The following is a 22,512-nucleotide window of genomic DNA, read 5'->3' on the forward strand; positions in this document are numbered from 1 at the left end:
CCTGGAAACCAGATGGCTGAGCCCCAAAATGGTGCCAGCACCCAGGGGTGGGGAGTCAAAGATTTTAAAGGACTCAAGGCTTTTTCAGAAGTGAATTCTTTGGATGGGTCCGGGTCCTGGGCAAGTCTGGAGGGGAAAGTTACTGATCTTAGCAAATGGAATGTGGTCTAAGCAAAAAGGAATGTTGATTGTGAAATGATCTAAAGGTCAGTTTCCTAGGGGAGGGAATAGCCATTCTATTATTTGATCAGATCTAATAATTACGAGGTAGGTATACCATTCTTCCCATCTTATACACGAGGAAAATGAGTCGCAGACAAGGCAAGTCGCTGGCCCAAAGTTTCCTAGCAAAGCTAGGATTGGAATGGAGGCAGCCTCCATCCAAAACCACAGCATTGGGCCTCCCTCGAGAAAACCACTAATGCTTTTCTGTGTCCGCCACTCAGCTTTGCTCTGGTGTGTGACAAGCGGTATCAGCGGAAAGAGACTCTGATCAGTTCTGTGCACACCAAGGTGAAAGGCATAGCGGAGGTGAGAGAGGAGATTCTGGAGAATGGAAAGGAGGTGCACAGAGTCTTCGACACGGCAGATTACACCTTCCCCGTGCAGGTGAGCACTGGTCAGCATCCTCCCGGGACGCATCCCTGTTCACTGTCACCAGGGCCTCGTGCCCGTCCCCCTGCCCCCAGCCCTGGGACCTAGAGCCTTACTCCAGAAAAATACTGGCCCTATTTAAAAAGCTCTGTGAAAATACCAACAGAGAAAACCTAAAAATTGCAAAACTGGGTCAGATCTAACAGCTCAAAGGAGATGATTCTTTGCTTTATCAAGTCCTCCAGGGCTTCTCAAAATAGCTGTGTGTCCTGGTGCATTTAAAACACGACTGGATTCACTCATACTTTGAGTTGCACACCGCTTTTTAGAAGCAGGGCCAAGGAGTCAGCAAGGGCTGCCTAGATTCAGACGGACAAAGAACTTTCCGCCTGGAGAGGACCAGCCCTTCTGTATTGTTTGTGTGGCACTTTGTCAACAAAATGTCTCCAGGAAAACACTCTTGGGTGTTTAAGGAAGGATACAGAGGACAAAGAAAGAAAGGGTGTGGATCACACAGAAAGGGCATCCGGCTGCCTAAATTCGCAAGAAGAGAAAATGAAATTAGAATTGTCAAAATGGAGAAGTCGAAGGTGACTCGAGAACATGTGGGAGGCCGGAGAGACAAAAGGGCCTCTGAGAGCTGGACAGCTTTGTAAAACCATAAAAACTAAGCTGTTATCTGTTTGTTGCTAACAGCGGGTCATTAAATTCTCCTGCTATTTCCCAGGTGGTGGGGTGTCCTATTGCCCTTTTATTAAAGTCCTAGATAATCTGAACAGCACTCTGCTGAAGCCAACAAACACCCCCAGTTCTGCCTCCCCAGGTCCCCTGAGTTTCAACTTAATGGGTTTTTACTGGGAAGCTGGAATGGAAAAGGAATCCTCAATCAGTTTCCATGTGCCTCTGCTCTCTCTCAGCTCAGCAGGGCGGCTCATCCAGTTTTGATATTAAGTCCTCCGTGTAGTCCCAAGTTTGCTCCCGACCCTGATTTCCAGACTGAAGTTTAGCAGAGTGGAAGGGTTCGCCCCCAGCCACTTAGCAAGCTGGATAATTAAGATTAAATAGTTTTGTTCTCAAAGGCTTTGCATTGAACGTCTCTCCTTTTTTCTCCGCAGGGGAACTCCTTCTTTGTGATGACAAACTTTCTCAAGACAAAGGGCCAGGTGCAGGGGCTTTGTCCAGAGGTAAGGAAGGGACCCAGAGCAGTTAGACTGGCGATAAGAGTTCTGGAGGAGACTCAGGCAAGAGAAAGGGCGGGGAGAATGTGGGAATTGAGATCTGATATGTCTTCCAGCTCGCAAACATTACTGAGCCTCCTTTGTTGAGTGTGGGTCTGGGCTGTATCAGAAGACACTGCGGTTCTCTCTCTGGAGCCGCCCCATCTTTGCCTGTCCCCTGTCTCCAGCTCAGGTACTAGGCACCTGTGCAGGCTAGAGGCCTGCTTCCTCCATCGCTCCCTCCCGCATGGCTCCTGACAACACTGATCTTTGGCATTTGTGCAGCATTTCACATTTCAGTGGAGCCTCACAAGTTTAGGAGGGTAACAGCATTCCCAGCCCCATTTTACAGGTCAGACGCAGATCAGACAGGTTAAGTTGCACAGATTGCTGCAGGCAGAGCCCTGTTTAGAACGCAGGCATTCTCTTAGATGGCTTTTCCTACTACGAACAACTGTGAACTGTCTGTCTGGGAACATTGTCACACAGCTCACATTTGCCTTCTCACTGCACTTCTTTTTTCTTGTTTATTATCATCCCACTTCCTAGCCTTTCAGTCTCCGCATCAGGTAAATGCTACCTGTCTCCCTACCACCACCACCCATGTAGTCTTTCCCAACTTGACTTCGCCCTCTCCAGACTCTTGACCTTCCCCTATCTCTTTCCGGAAAACTTTCTTCCCTATCAAAATGTATTTGTCCTGCCTTAGCCAGTTCAGCTTAGTGGACAGAGCGTTGGTCTGCAGACCAAAGCGTCCCGGGTCCCATTCCGGTCAAGGACATGTACCTCGGTTGCAGGCCCAGGCTCTGGTTGCGGAGCGAGCAGGAGGTAACCAATCGCTATGTTTCTCTCACATCGATATTTCTCTCTGTCTTCCCCACTCTCTCTAAAAATCAATGAAAAAATATCCTCAGGTGAGGATTAAAAAAAAGTAATTGAAAAAAAGAAGTATTTCCTGATACATAGCTATAGTCTATGCATTACATTTATAATTATTAAAAACCAAAGAAAAATTCTTATGCATTCTAAAAAAAATGTATTTGTCCTACTCTGTCCCTTCCCAGTCCTGCCCTCTGTTCTTTAAGAGGATAACTAGATATTCTGGTAAGTTTATCTAGAGCAATGTGTTACAAGATATTACCTATTCCTCGCACCTTCCTGCCATTGCCCACTCAGGTAATGCCTGTGCTTTACTGAGGGGTGCAGCACTGGGATGCTATCGAGCAGGTCTCCTGCCTGAGGGAGGACCAGCCTTGCCCGTGGGTCTTGCTCATCAGCCCACGCAGGTGACAAGGTCTGAGTGTCTGAAAGCTTGGGGGAGATCTGCTCTCTCCTATGACAGTCTTCGCTGTTGTGTCCATCTAACCCTGAAACCAGGCTAACATTCCCTTTGTCTGTATCAATCATGCTCATTTCATCTTCACAGCAACCACTTCAGGTAGATCGGTTCACCCTCCTTTTACAGAGGAGGAAACTGAGGCTGAGAGAGGTGCAGGGACTTGACCAGTCATGCAGCTAGACAATGGCGCAGAGGTCCTGTTGAATCTCTGTAAAAGCCACGCACTGCACAGGAGATAACGAGCAGCAGCTATTTTCTTAGCGGCTGTGTCACATCCTGGTCTCCCTAAGACTGGCCAGTGAACCTGCTCCCGAGGAAATGGGAAGTAGAATACAGAAGCCACGTCATCACGTTTCTCTTTCCTTCCTCTGTCCTCCGCTGTCAGCCCTGAGACCTCCTTTTCTCAGGCCAGGAGACAGGGCCGGCTGGCGCCCCTTATTTCCATATCGGTTGCTGCGCCTTCATGCCATTTGCTTCATTCAACTCTGCAGCCACAGAGCCGCTTGTCCAGGCCTCTGGCTCTGCACACCGCGGGCTGTCCCTGCCAGTGGCCCCAGGCTGCCCTGACTTCCCCATTTTAGATTTTTATTTATTTTTAGATTTGATTGAGATATAATTCATATACCACAAAACCCACCATTTTATTTTATTTTTTGAATATATTTTTATTGATTTCAGAGAGGAAGGGAGAGGGAGAGAGAGAAAAAACCCATTAATGATGAGACTCACTGATTGGCTGCCTCCTGCACACCCCACACTGGGGATTGAGTCCATAACCCAGGCATGTGCCCTGACTGGGAATAGAACCATGACTTCCATAGGTTGATGCTCAACAACTGAACCATGCTGGCCTGGCAAAACCCCGACATTTTAAAGTGTACAATTCAGTGGTTTAATACATTCACGACATTGTGCGACTATCACCATTTCAGAACATTTTCATCACCCTAAAAAGAACCTCATACCCATTAGCAGTCTCTCCCCATTCGCCCTTCCCCAGCCCCTGGCAACGACTGATCTGCTTTTTGTCTCTATGGATTTGCCTATTCTGGATATTTTACATAAATGAATCCTACAATCTGTGGTCTTTTGTGTCTAACTTCTTTCACTTATCACACTGTTTTCAAGGTTTGCCAATGTTGTAGCATGAGCCAGTAGTACTTTATTCCTTTTCGTGGTTGAATAATATTCCACTGTATAAATGTACTATATTTTACCTGTCCACTCATTAGTTGATGAATATTTGGGTTGCTTCCAATTTTTTTTTTTGGCTATTATGACTTGCTGTGTCCATCTGTGTACAAGTTTTAGTGTGGACACAGGACAGCTGCTTTTCCATATCTTAGGGGCACTCGATACTCACTCCTCGCTACCCTGTCCTTCTCTTGGCAGCACCCTACCCGCAGGACACTCTGTTCCTCTGACCAGGGCTGTATAAAGGGATGGCTGGACCCGCAGAGCAAAGGTACGTCCTGTCTCTTTTCGGGACCATGGGGATGAATGGTCTGGCATCCTGGTGACATTCGCAGTGTCCTAAAGTGGAGATCTTTAACTCTGGCTCTCAGCTGCCTTCTTCTACCCTCAGCAGACCATGGGTGAGTCTGGCTGTGTCCTCAGAGGACCAGCTGCTGATGTGAATGTGACTTTAATTCCCCAATGAGGAGGAGAGCTCCTAAAAACCTTGCAAAATTAGCACCTTCAGGGTTCTACCTGACGGAAAAATCAAATGGCCTATAGTATCACCTGAGTATACTAAACTTTCTGTCTTGAATTTCCACAGAGGTGGAGGAGCTTGAACTTGTACCCTTACGACACCTGGGGACCATACACAAATTAACCTGCAGAATTTCCGTCTCCTGTTTTGTTTTGTTTTTAATATATATTTTTTATTGATTTCAGAGAGGGAGAGCGAGATAGAAACATCAATGATGAGAGAAATCATTGATCGGCTGCCTCCTGCATGCCCCACACTGGGGATTGAACCCACAACCGGAGCATGTGCCCTGACCAGGAATCCATCCGTGACCTCCTGGTTCATAGGTCAATGCTCCATAGGTCAATGTTCAACCACTGAGCTACGCCGGCCAGCCTCCATGTTTCCTGTTTTAACATAAAGAGCACATGACAATAAAGTTACCACATAAAAGAATAAAACGAAAAGAAAAAATATCGGTGTTATAAAACACACACTAAGGGCCTATGAATGTTGCATTCTTATTCCATAATACATGTGTGTCTGAGTAGGTATAGAGATCATTCTAACATTACTTGCTATTTAACTTTGCCCTCGGGAATCTTTAACTGACCCTGATGCTCCAGGAAGCTGTGCCGTGTTTTTTTTGTCGTTGTTTTGTTTTGAATCCTCACCTGAGGATATTTTCCCACTGATTTTTAGAAAGTGGAAGGGAGTAAGGGAGTGAGGGAGAAAGAAAGAAACATCAACACGAGAGAGACACATCAATCGGTTGCCTTCTGAATGGACCTGGACTAGGGCCAGGGATTAAACCTGCAACCCAGGTATATGCCCTTGACTGGGAATCGAACCCACAACCCTTCAGTGCACGGGCCGGCGCTCTAACCCCTGAACACATTGACCAAGGCAAGATGTGCCATGTTTATTCTGCAACTCTGCACATCCCTGACACATGCTGTACCCTCCTCGAGGGACTCAGATGCCCAATAAGAAGCCAAGTTCTAGTCCATTTTCCCAGTTCAGAGAATACACCCTGTCCAGCTCCCCTCACGGCATCGCTCTTTCAAAGAAGCCAAACAAGCCAACAGCATCCATGGTCTTCCTATGTCCTCTCTGATGCTTTTTAAAAAAACGCCTACCGTTCGATATGCTGCTTGGCCAGCTTAATAAGCTTGTGGTTCAGTCGGGGTTTCATGGAACTGAAACTGCTTGAGCTGAAAAGCACGGTCTCTTGCTCGGGTTGAGAGTTTCCTCCCACGGTTCTTTCACACGTGTGCTTCTGTGACCCCTTGACCCTGCAGGAATCCAGACCGGAAAGTGTATACCGTATAAACTGCAGCCTCCGAAGACGACCTGTGAAGTCTCTGCCTGGTGTCCCACCGAGGCACCGGAAGAGCCCCCCCAGTAAGTTGCAGGGTGGGGACTGACGTGTGGCCCTCAGCAGTGAGTAGGTGAGGCCTTGCCAGGTGCTGATCTAACTTCTCTTCTCAGGGCAGTCCCACAACATCCTGGGTCCTACTGGCTTGGGGACCCCATGCCAGGCACACTGGTGGTCTCTGGGAGGGCCATGCTAGTTAAAATATTAAAATAATTCTGTACTGACTAACAAATAGCTACTTCCCTCTGGGGTGCCCCTGCCTCCTTTCTGTGCCAGCATGTTCCAGGGCATCTCCAGACCCTACTCCAGTTCTGACTTGTCAGTGTCCATACTCAGGGATTAAGGATGGGGAGGTGACAGGGAGGGAAGAAAGAACAAAAGGAAGGAAGGGGCAAGGAAGGAAAAGAAATGGAAGGGAGGAAGAGAAGGGAAGTTTTCTTAAATGATCACAGTGAAAGCCTGGCCGGCGTGGTTCAGTGCTTGAGGTTCGACCTATAAACCAGGAGGTCACGGTTCAATTCCTGATCAGGGCACATGTCCCAGTTGCAGGCTTGATCCCCAGTAGGGGGCATGCAGGAGACAGCTGACTAATGATTCTCTCTCATCATTGATGTTTCTCTCTCTCCTCTCCCTTCCTCTCTGAGGTCAATAAAAATGTATATATATATATATATTTTTTTAAATGATCACAGTGACAGATTTGGTGGTCACTGTAGTGACTCTTCTCTTTAAAAAATGTTTTTATTGATTTTTTTTTATTTTTTTTTAGAGAAAGGAAGGGAAAAGGAGAGATAGAAACATCCATGAGAGAGAAACATCACACTGATCGGCTGCCTCCTGCATGCCTACTACTGAGATCAAGCCCACAACCCAGGCATGTTACCTAACCCAGAATTGAACCGGTGACCTCTTGGTGCATGGGGTTGACGTGCAACCACTGAGCCAGACCAGCAGGGCAGTTACTTCTCTTTAACACACAAGGTCAGGTCCAGAGGCAGAACTTGATTTAAATCTCAGAAACCACAGGGACTGATGCATTTCAGCAGAGAATAGAGAGACCTAGATTCAAATCCTGACTCTAATACTTCTTTGCTGTGTGACCTTGGGCAAGTTGCTTAACCTCTCTGAACTTTAATTTTTTTCATCTGTAAGTTGACGATAATAATTGCACCTACCTCAGTGGACTAATGTGAGAATTAAATGAGATACTTTATTGTGATTGCAAAGTGAGACCAGTGCCTGGCATATAGTAAGTGCTCAATAACACACACACACACACACACACACACACACACACACACACGTATGATCTGCCCATAGAAGTTTGGTGGTTCTAGACTAGCACTGTCCATGGAACTTTCCATAATGATGGAAATGTTCTCTTTCTGTGTTGTCTGATATGGTGGCCACATGTGTCTATTGAGCACTTGAAATGTGGCTACTACAACTGAGCCAATGAACTTAATTTAAATGTAACTAGTCACACTTGCCTAGGGGATGTTGGACTATCCTGGACAGCACAGCATTAGACAAATGTGACTCAGGGTCACACCACCAGAACCTGTGGGGCAAAGAGTTCCCTAAACTAACTTTTTAGAAGGTCCAGGAAAAGGTTCCCAACATTAGAGTAGGAAGCACTAGGCAGTGTCAGCCTGTCTTACCCTCAATCAGTTAATGGCACCACTCAGGTTCATTTCTAGGTCAAGGAAGATTCATTATCAAAGAAGGAATTGCTCAGGGACATTATTAGCCTACACCCAGGTCATCCCGGTTCAAGGCAAGGGGCCTCTTGGTTGTCTATGGTTTTCAGTCCTGGCTCTGCCACCAACTCATTCACCAGATAAATACTGGTACTGTGCATCTCCAAGGTGCTGCTGCAATTCTACATGACCTTGGGCAAGCAAGTTCCTGAACTTGTTTCCTCATATGAGCATGGGTTCTAGAATTACTAAAATGATTCATGTAATCATTCATTCCTTCAACACATCCATGACCATGTAGTAGGTGTTAGATATTTATTTCATGTGTAACTATATACAAAAGGCTGTGCCAAATTTTTCCCCCCAAATATATTTTTATTGATTTCAGAGAGGAAAGAGAGAGGGAGAGATAGAAACATCAATGATGAGAGAGAATCATTGATCAGCTGCCTCCTGCACACCCCATACTGGGGATTGAGCCCACAATCTGGGAATCAAACCATGACCTCCTAGTTCATAGGTCAACTTTCAACCACAGAGCCACACTGGCCAGGCCAGGCGGTGCTAAATTTTATGTAAAATACAAAATGACCCAGATAAGGCTCTTGCAGTCTAATAAAAGAGATAGATATATGTGCAGAGTTGTAATTCAAGGTAGAAAACTGTAAGTATCATGAGAGAGGAATAAAGGGCTTTGATCCCTAAAGTTCTAGGATCCTATAGTCCTCTGATTCTAATTAGAGTGTTGTCTAGGAAGCATGGGATCTAGAATGTTCTAAAAGCAAATGGTCCAGCACATAGCAGGCATTTGTTATAAATAAGATTTTCTTTTGTGTAAGTGACAGATATACAATTTAAACTGGCTTCAGAAAAAGAGTATTACTTTTTGGCTTGTATTTTTGACTCCTGACAATGAGAAGTTCAGAAGTATGGCTTCAAGTAAAGCTTGTTACAGGTTTCAAATGATGTCATTAAGATTCTCTCTCTTCCTCCCCTGAAGTTATTCTTTCTTCCATTTAGCTCTCTTCACGCTGTGGTGTGGGGGAACTCCAGATTTTTACTGTCCTTACTATTAACAGTCCAAAAGAAAATTACTTCTCCCCCCCTCACCCCCAATAGTTCCTACAAAAGCCCTGGAATGTTCTCATTGGCCCAAGTCACATGATAATCTGAACCTATCACTGTGGCCAAGGAGATTGGATTACACTGTTTGGTCAGCTCTGGGTCACTTGCACACTCCAGGAGCTGTAGGGATGAGCAGGACATGGACTCATTCCCACCCAGCCTTCTGAGCTGAGAGTGGAAGAGACCTGACTTCCCCAAAGGGAGAGAATTGAAGGGCTACTGACAGAGGGGGAATGGATGCTGAACAGGCAAAAATTAGACTGTTCTCTATAGCTATGTCCCAAATAAAGCCAAAGTTGGGCTCTGCAAGTCCTGGAATAAAAAGCAGATTGTTCTTGGTGCCCTCTTCCAATTCTCTCCACCCTTTCCTGGTACTACCCCCAATAAGAGGCCCGGTGTATGACATTCGTGCACTGGGGGGGGTCCCTCGCCCAGCCTGCGCCCTCTCGCAGTCCAGGTACTGAGGGATGTCCACCTGCCAGCTTAGGCCTGCTCACACAGATATCCCCCAAGGGGTCCTTAGCGCTGCTGTGGAGGTGAGAGAGGTTCCCGCCACCGCCGCTGCGCTCACCAGCTGTGAGCCCTGCTTCTGGCTGAGTGGTGCTCCCCCTGTGGGAGCACACTGACCACCAGGGAGCAGCTTCTACATTGAGCATCTGCCCCCTCGTGGTCAGTGTGCATCATAGCAACTGGCCATTCTGCCATTTGGTCGATTTGCATATTAGCCTTTTATTATATAGGATATCTTCCACCTACTCAGGCATGCCAGGTAACAGCGTACCAGCTGTACTTTTTATTTTTTAATCCTCACCCGAGGATATTTTTCCATTGATTTTTAGAGAGAGTGGAAGAGAGAGGAGAAGAGAGAAATATCAATGTGAGAGAAACACTTTGATTGGTTGCCTCCCACACACATCCTGACCAGAGCCCGGGCAGAGGAGGAGCCTGCAACCGAGATACGGTGCCCTTGACCGGAATCGAACTCGGAACCCTTTGGTCTGAAGGCTGATGCTCTATCCACTGAGCCAAACCAGCTAGGGCCCAGCGGCACCTTTTTAATCCACAGCCAGTTCTCTCCATCTTTCAGAGGTTGTTAACTGCATAAGTACAAAAACCTTAACTATTTTGTTCATCACTACATCCCCAACACCCAGTCTCATGCTCAGTCCAATAATTATTTGTTGAATAAATAGATAGAAGGATGGTGGGTAGACCTTCCTGCAGTCTAGAATTTGGGCTCCTCTAACTCATGCAGAATTCCATGTTACATAAGGCCTCTAGGAGAATGACTGACAGAATCAACTACGTGTGTGGCGCTGTCCTGAAGAATGGGGAAGTCAAGATAAGAAAATTATGGTCCCAGCCCTCCAGGAACACCAGCCTTTTGGGAAAGATATAAGGGGGGTATGATGGAGTTGGCTTGTACCGCCTCTGAGCCAATTATGCGCATCCCTTCCCAACTCCAAGTTCAACGATGTTCCACTGGTAGCCTGAAATCAGATATGGTGGGAGTATTTATACCACAATAATCAGTAAATGCTACACATCAGAGCTTTTTTTTTTTCTTTCCCTGAAAAGCGTGTTGATTTATCAGCACACCACGGCACATACCTAAACATCAACACTAATAAAAGAGAAAAATGGTAATTGGCGTACGAGCTACCCTTTTCATTGGCTAATCAGGGCTATATGCAAATTAACTGCCAACTAAGATTGGCAGTTAACTGCCAACTAAGATTGACAGTTAACTGCCAACTAATATTGGCAGTTAACTGCCAACTAAGATTGGCAGTTAACTGCCAACAAGATGGCGGTTAATTTGCATATGTAGGCACAATGCAGGGAGGCGAAAGGGAAAGCAGGAAGAAGCCCCCTGCCACTGACAGTGATCGGAAACCCAGGGGGGAGCTAAGAGCCGCCTTTGCCCTGCCCCCCAGCCATGATCGGAGAATTAGGCACCTTTGCCGCCCTGGCCAGTGATAGCAGGAAGTAGGGGTGGAGCCAGCGATGGGAGCTGGGCACGGTCAAAGCTGGCAGTCCCAGGAGCTAGGGGTCCCTTGCCTGGGCCTAAAGCGAAGCCCACGATCGCGGGGCGCTGCAGCTGTGGGTCCCCGCTGCCCAGGCCGGACGCCTCAGTCAGAGGCGTCCTGCAGGGGCAGGGGCGGAGCCTGCACGATCGCAGCGCCACCCGCTGCCACTGCAGGTCCCCGCTGCCCGGGCCGGACGCCTAGGCCAGAGGCATCAGGCCTGGGCAAGGGGCCGATCCTGTGATTGGAGGGTGATGGGGGTCAACGCCTGAGGGCTCCCAGTATGTGAGAGGGGGCAGGCTGGGCTGAGGGACACTCCCCCCCCCCCACACACACACCCAGTGCACGAATTTTGTGCACCAGGCCCCTAGTACAATTATATCAGGCTGTGAGAACTGCCATGGGGTCTCTTCTCCCAATAAGAAGGGAGAAATTCTTACTGGAGAAGCTGGAGACTTTTAGAACGTTTTGCCAACTAGACTGCATTTCTCTTCACTCATTGCAATGACCCAAGCAAGGGACTGGAAGCCGCTGGTCCCACTGGCCCGCTTCCTCCCTCTGTCCCTGTAGTCATTGATTTCCATTGTGCATGTCTCTCACTCAGGCCTGCGCTCTTGAACAGTGCTGAAAACTTCACTGTGCTCATCAAGAATAATATCGACTTCCCCGGCCACAATTACACCACGTAAGTGACCAGAGTGTCTGGCCATATTGTTATCTACTGCTATGTAACAAATTACCCGAAGAGTTAGAAGCTTAAAACAACAAACATCTATTATCTTACACAGTTTCTGTGGACCAGGAATCTGGGAAAGATTTGCCTGGGTGGTTCTGGCTCAGGGCCTCTCAGGTTGCAGCTGAGCTGTCAATGAGGCTGGAGTCACACTAGGCTTGACTAGGGCTGGAGAATCCAAGCTCACTCATGTGGGCCTCTCCCTGGCACTGCCTGAGAGTTCTTAGGACACAGCTGCTGGCTTCCCCCCAGAGCAAATGATCCAAGAGAAGCAGAGGGCAAGCAAGCAAGACAGTAACCAAGATGGAAGTCACAGTCTTTTATAACCTAACCTTGGAAGTGACACACCATCACTTCTGCCATGTGCTACTGGTCACAGACCAATCCTGCTACTATGTGGGAGGGGACTACACGAGGGTATAAATACACAGAGGTGGGGACCACTGGGGGCCCTCATGGAGCCCAGTCACCACACTGGCTCATTCCTATGCAAGTGTTCAATGGAAGTGTTTGTTTGCTTTTCATTATGTGCAGGAGAAACATCTTGCCAGATTTAAACATCACTTGCACCTATCACAAGACTGAGAATCCACAGTGTCCTATTTTCCGACTAGGAGATATCTTCCAAGAAACAGGAGATAACTTTTCAGAAGTGGCAATTAAGGTTGGTGGTGCCTTCGTACCATGAGGTTTGTGGGGGAAGTTGTGTCAGGGGAATGGAAGATGTCAAATGGCCAAGGGGCTGAGCCACTGGGTCTTAATAATATGGTTCCCTTTATTGAGCATTTAGTAAATCCATCCATGATGCCAAGTACTTTCACAACAATCCCAGGCGTGAGATACTTGGTACATTAATTTCCTGAGGCTGCTTTAATAAGTGACCACAACTTGGTCGCTTAAAAATTTTTATTTATGTATTTATTTATTTATTTATGAGAGAGAGAGAGAGAGAGAGAGAGAGAGAGAGAGAGAGAGAAAGAGAGAGAGAGAGAGAGAGAGAAAGAGAGAGAGAGAGAGAGAGAGATTTGCTGTTCCACTTATTTATGCATTCATTGGTTGATTCTTGTATGTGCCCTTGCCATCTTTTTAATTGTCTGTTTTGATTATAGCTATGCCAGTGGGGTGAAGTATCTCGTTGTGCTTTTGATTTGCATTTCTCTAGTGACTAGAGATATTGAACATGTTACATATCCTTACTAAGCACTTGTGTACCTTCTTTGTAGAAATGTCTACTCAAATTGTGGTGTATTGGGGCAACACTCTAACCAACTGAGCCACCCAGGCAGGGCAACACACATTTTTTTTTTTTACACTTCTGGAGATCAGAAGTCCAAAGTCAGTTTTACTGAGCTGAAATTAGGTTAGCAGCAGGGTGAGGCTCCCACCAAAGGCTCCAGCGGGAGAATCCATTTCCTCACCTTTTCCACCTCCAGACCTAAATTCCTTGCATTTCCTGGCTCTTTGGATAATGAATGACAAAAACATTAGATAGTCACTATAATATGTAGAGTGCTTGGTTTAGTGCCTGGCAATAAATAACAATTGTGATTATTCTGTATTATTTTTCCTTTCTCCAAGTCAGAGGCTGCCAATTCCACATCGCTGTATCTCTAGCTTCTAGCATACTGTCTCGAAATACCATATTTCATGATTCAAAGACATTTTTTTCACATTCTAATAGTTCTGAAATCAGGAAGTGATTTCAACTGATGGAGTCTCACATTTTAATTGACAGCATTTTCTTCTTAGAGGAACATAAAAGAATTATGTCTTACAAGCAATAGTGTCTAAGATTCAGTGAAGATTCAATGAAATATGATAGTCAGTGCTCAAAATACGTTTGTAGAAAGGAAGAGATTCCTTAGATGTTCAGAGGAGAAAAAGGTCACCTAGAATTGAGGAGGATGGGGTGGCTGAAGAAGCATGTACGTCCTTTCCTTCAGTGATCATCACTATGCAGGGAGATGTCTGGTAGCTGCACCCCACGCCCAGCAGGACTTAGAGATAGCTTCTTGTTGTCTTCCTCAGGGGGGAATCATGGGCATTGAGATCTACTGGGACTGCAACCTGGATAGTTGGTTCCATCACTGCCGTCCAAAATACAGTTTCCGACGCCTTGACGACAAGAATACCAGTGAGTCCTTGTACCCTGGCTACAACTTCAGGTAACAGTGCTTGAGGTCAGACTGGCCACCTTTGGCTCCCCAGAGGCCTGCCAGATACAGATCTGGTCCTGGTACCTCTAGGAGTCTCATGGCTTCAGTCCCAATTTATCTTTAGCATCTAGAAAATGCCGTTCTTTGTTTTGAGCTCAGCAATATATTTATAGGACTTTAATATGACTTTATCTTGCATTTCTTTGTGTTTGGGGTGAGGGTGGTGGCCTTTTGATACTAGCTCATGCTCCATCGTGAAGTCATTCTGCTAAGAACATCTTTTTTTAAATGTTTTTATTGATTTTTTAATTATTATTATTATTATTATTATTATTATTATGTTTTAGCGAGGAAAGGAGGAGAGAGGGATAGAAACATCAATGATGAGAGAGAATCATTGATTGGCTGCCTCCTGCATGTCCTCTGTGGGGATTGAGCCCATAACCTGGGCATGTGCCCTGTCCAGGAATCAAACCAGGGACCTCTTGGTTCACGGGTGGATGCTCAACCACTGAGCCACACCGAGCTCTAAGAACACCTTAAGGACTCCTGATACCTGGGCCACATTGCTTCCTCACTGCCATTCTGTCTTACTTCGAAGGTTCTTTGCAGGGCATCCTGTATGCTTCTGGCTTCCGGATGTCAACCCTGTGAACTCACTAGAATCCTGGTTCATTTGGACTTTTCAGTGGGCAGGTGCTGATCTGTTCTTACTTTGACAGTTCACTCCTCTGCTCCTGACTTTTGCCCAGGGGTGATCCTGTGCCATCCTGACGTGGTGTCCATGTTTCCTCCTATATCTGGATAACTTTCTCAGCCTGTTCCTACAACTCTGTCCCAGTAGTAATGGTGGCCTTTCAGTGTGAGGTTTACAACACAGTCTCCAAGACTTATCATTGCTTGTGGGAGCCAGGCAGGTGTCTGGGACTGTGGTTATGGCTAGTCATTTTCTGCCCAGTTCCAGGAACAAAGTAGACTTATGCTGTTCCCTTTTCAGAAAAAGTGTCCAAGTATATCCCTAGAATAATGGTTATACAATTTGCCTATGAAGCTGGTAGAAAATTGATGCTGGGCCCAGCTGGTGTGACACAATGATTGAGTATCGACCCATGAACCAAGAGGTTGCTGGGTTCGATTCCTGGTCAGGGCACATGCCCATATTGTGGGCTCGGTGCCCAGTGGGGGGCATACAGGAGGCAGCTGATTGATGATTCTCTCTCATCATTTCTATCTCTCTCTTTCTTTTCCCTTTCCCTTCCTCTCTCTCTAAAAATAAATAAAAATATATTTTTAAAAAAATTTAAATAGAAAATTGATATTGGTATTTCTCATATTTTTCATTAATTAAATATATGTTGAAGAAAAAAATATGGGTTCCTCTAATGGACATATATTTGCAAACAAAAAAGACAAAGTTGCTTTCATATGCTTATATTCTAATAGGATATGAATATAAGAATTATTATAATATATAAATATAAGACAAAAGTGTAAGCAAATAAAAACCTCCAACAAGCCAACATCATTAAACATCAGATAAATGCAAATTCAAACCACAATGAGCTACAACTACACACCTACCAGAATGGCAAAAATTTAAAAAGACAGGCAATTCCAACCGAGTTTCATCCAGGGCTCTGAAACCAGTTCCACGCTTAGGGAACGTTTTGGTCATCCCCTGCTGCTCTACTGAATAGGCCTGTGGCCATTAGCAAGAAGAGAGGATGGGATCCGTGGTCCCCCTGCTGCCCTCACAGGCTGTTTGCTTAGCAATCAGCAGAAGCATGCAGGGCAAAGTACCGACCAGATGTTAGCAAATGTCCTTCAAGTCACTGAGCTAAGCCTAAGAACATTAGCTCCTGGAGAGATCTGAGCTTTCTGAAGAACTGAGACTGTTATAATATTGATATTATTTTAGAACAAAGTGTTAGAGCATTTGTTGTCTGGAATGAGCACCAGAAGAAATCTCTGGCCTGAAATAAATTGTCCAGATCTGATGGGTAATGGATAAGTTATTTTCAAACAGCCACACAAAAGAGAAGGCAATTCCAGGTTATAGGATGTAGATGAAAAAAATGTGCAACTTTCTAAAACATAGGAATTTGAAGAGGTTGATCACATTTCAGAATTTTTGTCTTTTACCAAAAGATGTCCATGGCAAAAGTCCTTCTAGGTGAGCTTATGTACAGGATGTGTAGCTAAGGCAGACAGAACACCGGATACACTTCCCTCATTGAGAATGGGTGTATGTGTGTTTTAGTTTCCTGTGCCTGCTGTAACACAAGACAACAAACGTGGTGGCTTTACCAACGGAAATGTATTCTCTCACAGTTCTGGAGGCCAGAAGCCCCAAATCAAGGTGTTAGGAGAGACAAACTCACTCAGAAGTCTCCAGGGGAGGGTCCTTCCCTGCCTCTTCCAGCTTCTGCTGGCTCTAGGCATTCCTTGACCTGTGGCTGCATCACTCCAATACCTGCCTCCGTGGTATTGGCCTTCTCCTCTGTGTTTGTTTCAACTCTCCCTCTCCTTTATCATGTCATTGGATCTAGGCCACCCTAAATCCAGGCTGATCTCATCTTGAGGTCCTTAATTACATCTGCAGACTCCACTTTCAAATAAGATCACATTCAGAGGTACAGGGGTTAGGTACTTGGATGTATCTTTCTGGGGGAGACTGGTCAACCCATTACAGTGTGCAAAAAACATCCTTGTGCCTGGCCAGTGTGGCTCAGTGATTGAGGGTCAACCCATGAACCAAGAGGTCACCAGTTCAATTCCCAGTAGGGGGCCTGCAGGAAGCAGCCAATTGATGTTTCTCTCTCATTGATGTTTCTATCTCTCTATTCCTCTCCCTTCCTTTCTCTCTAAAATCAATAAAAAGATATTTTTTAAAAAAGACATCCTTGTCCAGGGCCTACTATTTCCCAGAATGTGGCCCCCTGACCACCTGCACCAGAACTCGGTGGTACTCTCCTGAAAACAGAGATTCCTAGAAACATCTCAGACCTTCTGAAACCACCCTTTGGGCATGAGGCCCAGGAATCTGCCTTTGAACACACTTCCCAAGTGATTCTTGCCCTCAGTTTGAGAATCATTCTCTCAAGACCTTGAAAGCAGAAATTCAAGTATTTACATTGTAGGATGTTAGCCTTCCCCGTCAAACCGACTTGCATAGAGAGACAATGCAACCGCAGGGCACAGAGTGGTGATACATGCTTGCTCTGTGTACTAGAACACAAGCCACTGGATAGAGCAGAAAAAGAAAGAACCGCCAGGGAATGAGAACAATCAGATGTAGAGATACTGAAACCCCTCTGGCTGGAAACTCATGAAAGTGCCTAAAAATACCTAACCAATCTCAATGTCAGATTTTGAGAGTTTAAAAAAAAACAACCCACCACAGTTGCAGATGTTCTATACTGTATTCTGGCAGAGCATCTGTCTTCTGTTGTCTTTTCTCCCCACACCTGTAAATAGACTGTGAATTAATAACTCAGAAAGGAAACATATACCATTACCTAAAAACAACCACTGAAAGGCAGACAGGGGGAGGGACAGATTGAAAAGTTTCTTGAGGCCTGGGGTTTACGCCTCCCTAATTGTTCATGAAAAATAAAACACACCACTTTTCCTGACTGTGGCACTGGTGAGAGATGCATATTTGGGGTGACTGTGATTTGCGCGTGGGTCTTAATTTATAAGACGACCAAGTGATGACAAGGATAGGTGAACGCCATTGAAAGAATTTTATTACATTTCCAAAAAGGGGGGGGCATGCTATGCCACACACGGCCACAGGGGGGAGCACCAGGTTTGGTCAGGAGGGATGAGGGAGGAGGGAGGGGAAAGCATGGCTTAGGACCTTTATTGTGTTTGTCCTGGAAAAGGCAAGGCAGGGCTGGGGAACAGCTTAGAATTGACTAGTCTGAGTAATGTGGGCTCTAGGGTCCAGGGGTGGTCTCTTGTTGTCTGGTACTTGGCCCTGGGTGATGTAAGGCAGCAAAAATATTGGCTGAATGTGTGAGAATTAGGTCCAAAAAGGTGGCGGGGGATAGGAAATCGGGATTGGTTGGAGAATTTCCAACATGATTTTCATGCACTTGTAAAAGCTGGACTGCAGGGGAGATGTAAACAACTTCAGTTGTTTGTTTGGCCCTGTGATAACGGCTGCCAAATAAACACCTACAGAATCTAAGAAAATAGGGTTAGAACAGATTGCTGAGGTACCTGTCCCAAACCCAGTGATTAGTATCTAAGATTCACCCCCAACACTTTGTTCTAGAAAACCTATCTTTCCCTCTTAAGGAATAATCAGATGGCTTTAAGGTTTTGTGTGTTTTTGTTTTAATATCTCTGCTTTTTGCTTATTCTATGTTGTTGGTTGAAAGTTGTTCCTTTTCATCTTAAAATTAGCAGGCTTTTCATCACTCTGTGATAGTGGAAGCAGAGGAAGTGATGTGGGGAAGCAGCGCTTTGGTTCTGGGTGGTCAGAGAGAGTGATTCGTGGGTTAGGATTGTGTTCCCTTTGCCGACCATCACGGAGCTAGAAGATAGATAAGGAAGACTAGACCAGCTATTGTTTTGGTTTTTCTTTTCATAACACACCAGCACTTTCAGACAGATCTTTATAAACGTGGATCCTTTCCTCCTACAGATATGCCAAGTACTATATGGAAAACAATGTTGAAAAACGGACTCTGATAAAAGTCTTTGGGGTCCGTTTTGACATCCTGGTTTTTGGCAGCGTAAGTATCTGCCCCAGCCACTGGCACTTGCATTCCTACGACCATGTTCTAATGATCGCTGTAGTGCCCAAGAGATGAATGTTTTGATGGTAGTCATTAGCTGGCACTGTGCATCTCACATGTGGGATAAGAGAGGGGGAAGAAATGTCTTTGGGGTTCTGTCCATGAACAGTCATCTGTTGAATACAAGAGGGAGATAGGGAGAAAAATATATAAAATATATAATATTTAACTTTAAAAGCTTTCTGATGCTTAAAAAAAGGAGAAAGAAATCCTTCTGCAAAGTACAGTAGTTAGTACAGAACCCAACAACTTAATTTGGCTTAGAAAAAAAAGGCTTCTTTAAAAAAAATTTTTTTTTTAGTTCACATAAATGAAAGGTCCAGGAGCCATTACAGGCTTCGGGCATGGCTGGATCCAGATGCTCAAACATCATCATCAAGAATCTGCCTCCCTCCATCACTTACATCTGTCCTCCTCTGTTTTAACATCATCTCCTGCTGTCACCTCTGTGTGGTGCTGTCAAGCAGCTCCTTATACCTCATCAGTTGAGCAACCTCAACTAATCACTGTGACTAGGGTTACACTATACTCCCAATGGCTGGTGTTGGACCAGCTCTGAGCCAGCCCCTTCCCCAAAGCTACATGGAGCAAGTGTTAGTACACACAGACCCAGGGGAAAGCCCTGGGACTGAAAATCTACCTTTGGAGGTAGAGAAAGACTGAAGAAAGGGGCAGTCCACTCCATTCTGGTAAAAGAGTTTATTAAGGGAAACTTACATATAAGGAGCATCTCGGGCAGCTGCAAGATAAAATGGCTCTCTGAGCCACTTAACTATATAGAGCAAAAGGAATAGTCACTGGTACTAACACATGAATGCTACCAGCTATCAGGGAAATTACTTTACATGCTTGATGAGGTCAGGATGACAGCCCGTTCCAGGAACCAGCAGCTAGCAGGAGGCAAGGAGGGGTGCTGATTTATGTCAGAATGAACATAGACCGTGGTCAGTCTCTAAGGGAAAGGGTCTGGGGTAAGCAATCTGTTCTAGCCAGTGTCCAGCTCACAGATCAGTCAGCAAGCACATCATGGAATTGTCCCTCCTCTACACTGAGGATGGACAGAGACAGTTCTCCACAGGAAGACTGGGGTGCTGTCTCCAGAAGAAGGAAGGTGGGGATGCTGGGCATGCAAAACTCAACAGATGCCCACAATACCTTGTCCAGCAGCATATTATTTATGCAGCATGGTGCTAGGAAGCACGAGAATCAATCAGAGATAGCTGAGGGAGTAGAAAGGCCATGGAAAATAAGAACCACAAGGACACCTAAGGGAAGACCTTGTGCAGACATTCCTTCCATTTGATTCCAAAGCAAATTCAAACCACTTTTAGGTACAGCTTTTCTGAAACCCTCACCTTGTATGAAAAAACAACCTTCAGTGGTTCTCCTCTCAGTGTGTGGGTTCCAGCGCTCCTTTGTTTAAAACATTTATGTTTTCAAGCACATCTTGGAAGATAGAAACAGGATGAATGAGAGTCCTGTGCTCAGTCCCTGCAGTCTCTGTAGCCGTGAGCACCTTGGATGCATTTGTCAGAATCACAGAGGCAGACTCCCGCCTCTGCTGGAACTAACACTGACATGTGAGAGCAAAAGAGCACGGCACTGAATTTCAGCCACATAACCTTTCCCGCTCTGCTCGCAGGGAGGAAAATTTGACATCATCGCACTGATCGTGTACATCGGCTCCACCCTCTCCTACTTTGGTTTGGTAAGGCTTTCTCTTTCCCATGCTTTACGAAAACGCTTTGGCAAAAAGAAGTTTCACTAACACGGCATTTGTCGGGGTTCTTCCCAGGCCACTGTATTCATTGACTTCCTCATCAACACTTACTCGAATACATCCTGTCAATCCTATGTTTATCCCTATTGCAAGTGCTGTGAGTGCTGCGCGGTCAATGAGTATTACTACAAGAAGAAGTGCGAGTCCATTGTGGAGCCAAAGTCGGTAAGGCTCACTGTGTCTACAGACGCCAAAACACTGGGGTGTCCGTTAGCTCACTGAGAAATGTGCAAAAATAAGGCCAAAACCACAGGTGTGATCCCAGGGTGGACAAGCCTCTGGACGCCACCCCAATCCACCATTTCTCAGATGAAGCCTTTCGTCTTAGGGAAGGATAGAAACAAAAACAGAGAGGAAAGAGAGGGAGAAGAAATTTTTACATTCTGGGACCTATCAATTTTATCAGGCTTATTAAATGGGAACAGCCAAAAACAATCATGTAATGACTTCAGGGAACAATCTGGCAATGTATAATGACATTTAAATGGGACATACTGCACAGCCTGGCATTTCCACTTCTCCACACGTGCCCTAGAGACACACTTACATGATCACACAGGGAGTATAGTGTACAGGTATGTGTCCACCGCAGCACAAGTCACTGAAGAAAATACTTCTATCCAAATGTCCAATCCGTGAACAGTGCATGAAACTAGGTTAAATACATAGCAACGAATGTCGGGCGCTCGTTTAAAAGAATGACGTAGATAGAAATAATAGCCAACACTTATACAGCACTTCAGTGTGCTTTATATATATTAACTCACTGAATCTGCACAACAACCTCATAGATAGATGACACTATTATCCCATTCTACAGATAAGGAAATTGAGGCATAGGGGGGTTACATAATTTGCCCAGTCATATAGCTAATAGGTGGTAGAGCCGAAATTCCAACTTAGGCAGGCTAGTTCCAGAACCCATGTTCACAATCACTATGTTTTAGGTACTTTCAAATATCCAATACATTTTGTTGAGAGGTAAAAAGCAAACTACAGAATGATACATATGGTATGATATAGGTTAAAAAACTACATACATAAACTAAACTAATTCTATGTATTTTATACATGTACAGATATGCACAAACACATACACATATATTCTATATATTTTTCTATATTTTATATAGTTCTACATGTATTATACACACACACCTCTATATGTGGGGGGTTATATATAAAATACAAAAAGGCATTGGACATACAAAAAGGGATAATGAGCTCTAACCGGTTTGGCTCAGTGGATAGAGCGTCAGCCTATGGACTCAAGAGTTCCAGATTCGATTCCGGTCAAGGGCATGTACCTTGGTTGCGGGCACATCCCCAGTAGGGAATGTGCAGGAAGCAGCTTATCGATGTTTCTCTCTCATTGATGTTTCTAACTCTCTATCCCTCTCCCTTCCTCTCTGTAAAAAATCAATAAAATATATATTTTTTAAAAATAAAAGGGATAACAATTCCTTCTGGAAAGAAGCCTGGGATGGGGGACTAGTCAAAGGGAACTTTAGCTCATCTGTATTGTTTTAATTGTTTCATTTGGACTTTACTAAGCAGGTCCTCTACACTTGACTCCATGATTTCCTCCCAACCAATAAGAAATCTCTGGAACTTTAAAACATCAGAGTGTTTCTTTGTCTTTCCCTCATCCAAGGACATCCCAGTCCTGTTCTGGCAGCTGAATGCTCAATTCACTGTCCACTGTACATGCATATACAATTTGAAATAAAAATTCATCATTGCAACTAAAAGTAATCACTATTGCCCAGCTGGCATGGCTCTGTGGCTGAGCGTCAACCTATGAACCAGGAGGTGACGGTTCGATTCCTGGTCAGGGCATATGCCTGGGTTGCAGGCTCGATCCCCAGTGTGGGGCATGCAGGAGGCATCCAATCGATGGTTCTCTTTCATCATTGATTTTTTCTCTCTCTCTCCTTCTCCCTTCCTCTTTGAAATCAATTT

At 45.2% G+C, this 22,512-nt stretch overlaps 2 protein-coding genes across 6 annotated transcripts in view; one reads left to right on the forward strand and one right to left on the reverse strand.

The window, feature by feature from the left end:
• IFT81 (intraflagellar transport 81) overlaps positions 1–22,512 on the reverse strand; it is a 126,161-nt gene that overhangs the window by 90,141 nt on the left and 13,508 nt on the right. The window lies entirely within an intron of this gene.
• Positions 1–22,512, forward strand: part of P2RX7 (purinergic receptor P2X 7) — a 42,528-nt gene that overhangs the window by 14,749 nt on the left and 5,267 nt on the right. For 2 of the 5 annotated variants that reach the window (XM_059676812.1, XM_059676811.1), the window contains exons 2-11: positions 447–609; positions 1,710–1,778; positions 4,543–4,615; positions 6,145–6,247; positions 11,678–11,758; positions 12,341–12,470; positions 13,835–13,971; positions 18,617–18,707; positions 20,413–20,478; positions 20,566–20,715. In XM_059676812.1, the coding sequence (XP_059532795.1) occupies positions 447–609; positions 1,710–1,778; positions 4,543–4,615; positions 6,145–6,247; positions 11,678–11,758; positions 12,341–12,470; positions 13,835–13,971; positions 18,617–18,707; positions 20,413–20,478; positions 20,566–20,715 (1,063 nt within the window). The remainder of the gene's footprint in view (positions 1–446; positions 610–1,709; positions 1,779–4,542; positions 4,616–6,144; positions 6,248–11,677; positions 11,759–12,340; positions 12,471–13,834; positions 13,972–18,616; positions 18,708–20,412; positions 20,479–20,565; positions 20,716–22,512) is intronic. The other 3 variants (XM_059676814.1, XM_059676816.1, XM_059676813.1) reach the window with 3 other exon arrangements.

This window comes from Myotis daubentonii, chromosome 19 (assembly GCF_963259705.1).
Source record: "Myotis daubentonii chromosome 19, mMyoDau2.1, whole genome shotgun sequence".
Taxonomy (NCBI): Eukaryota; Metazoa; Chordata; class Mammalia; order Chiroptera; family Vespertilionidae; genus Myotis; species Myotis daubentonii.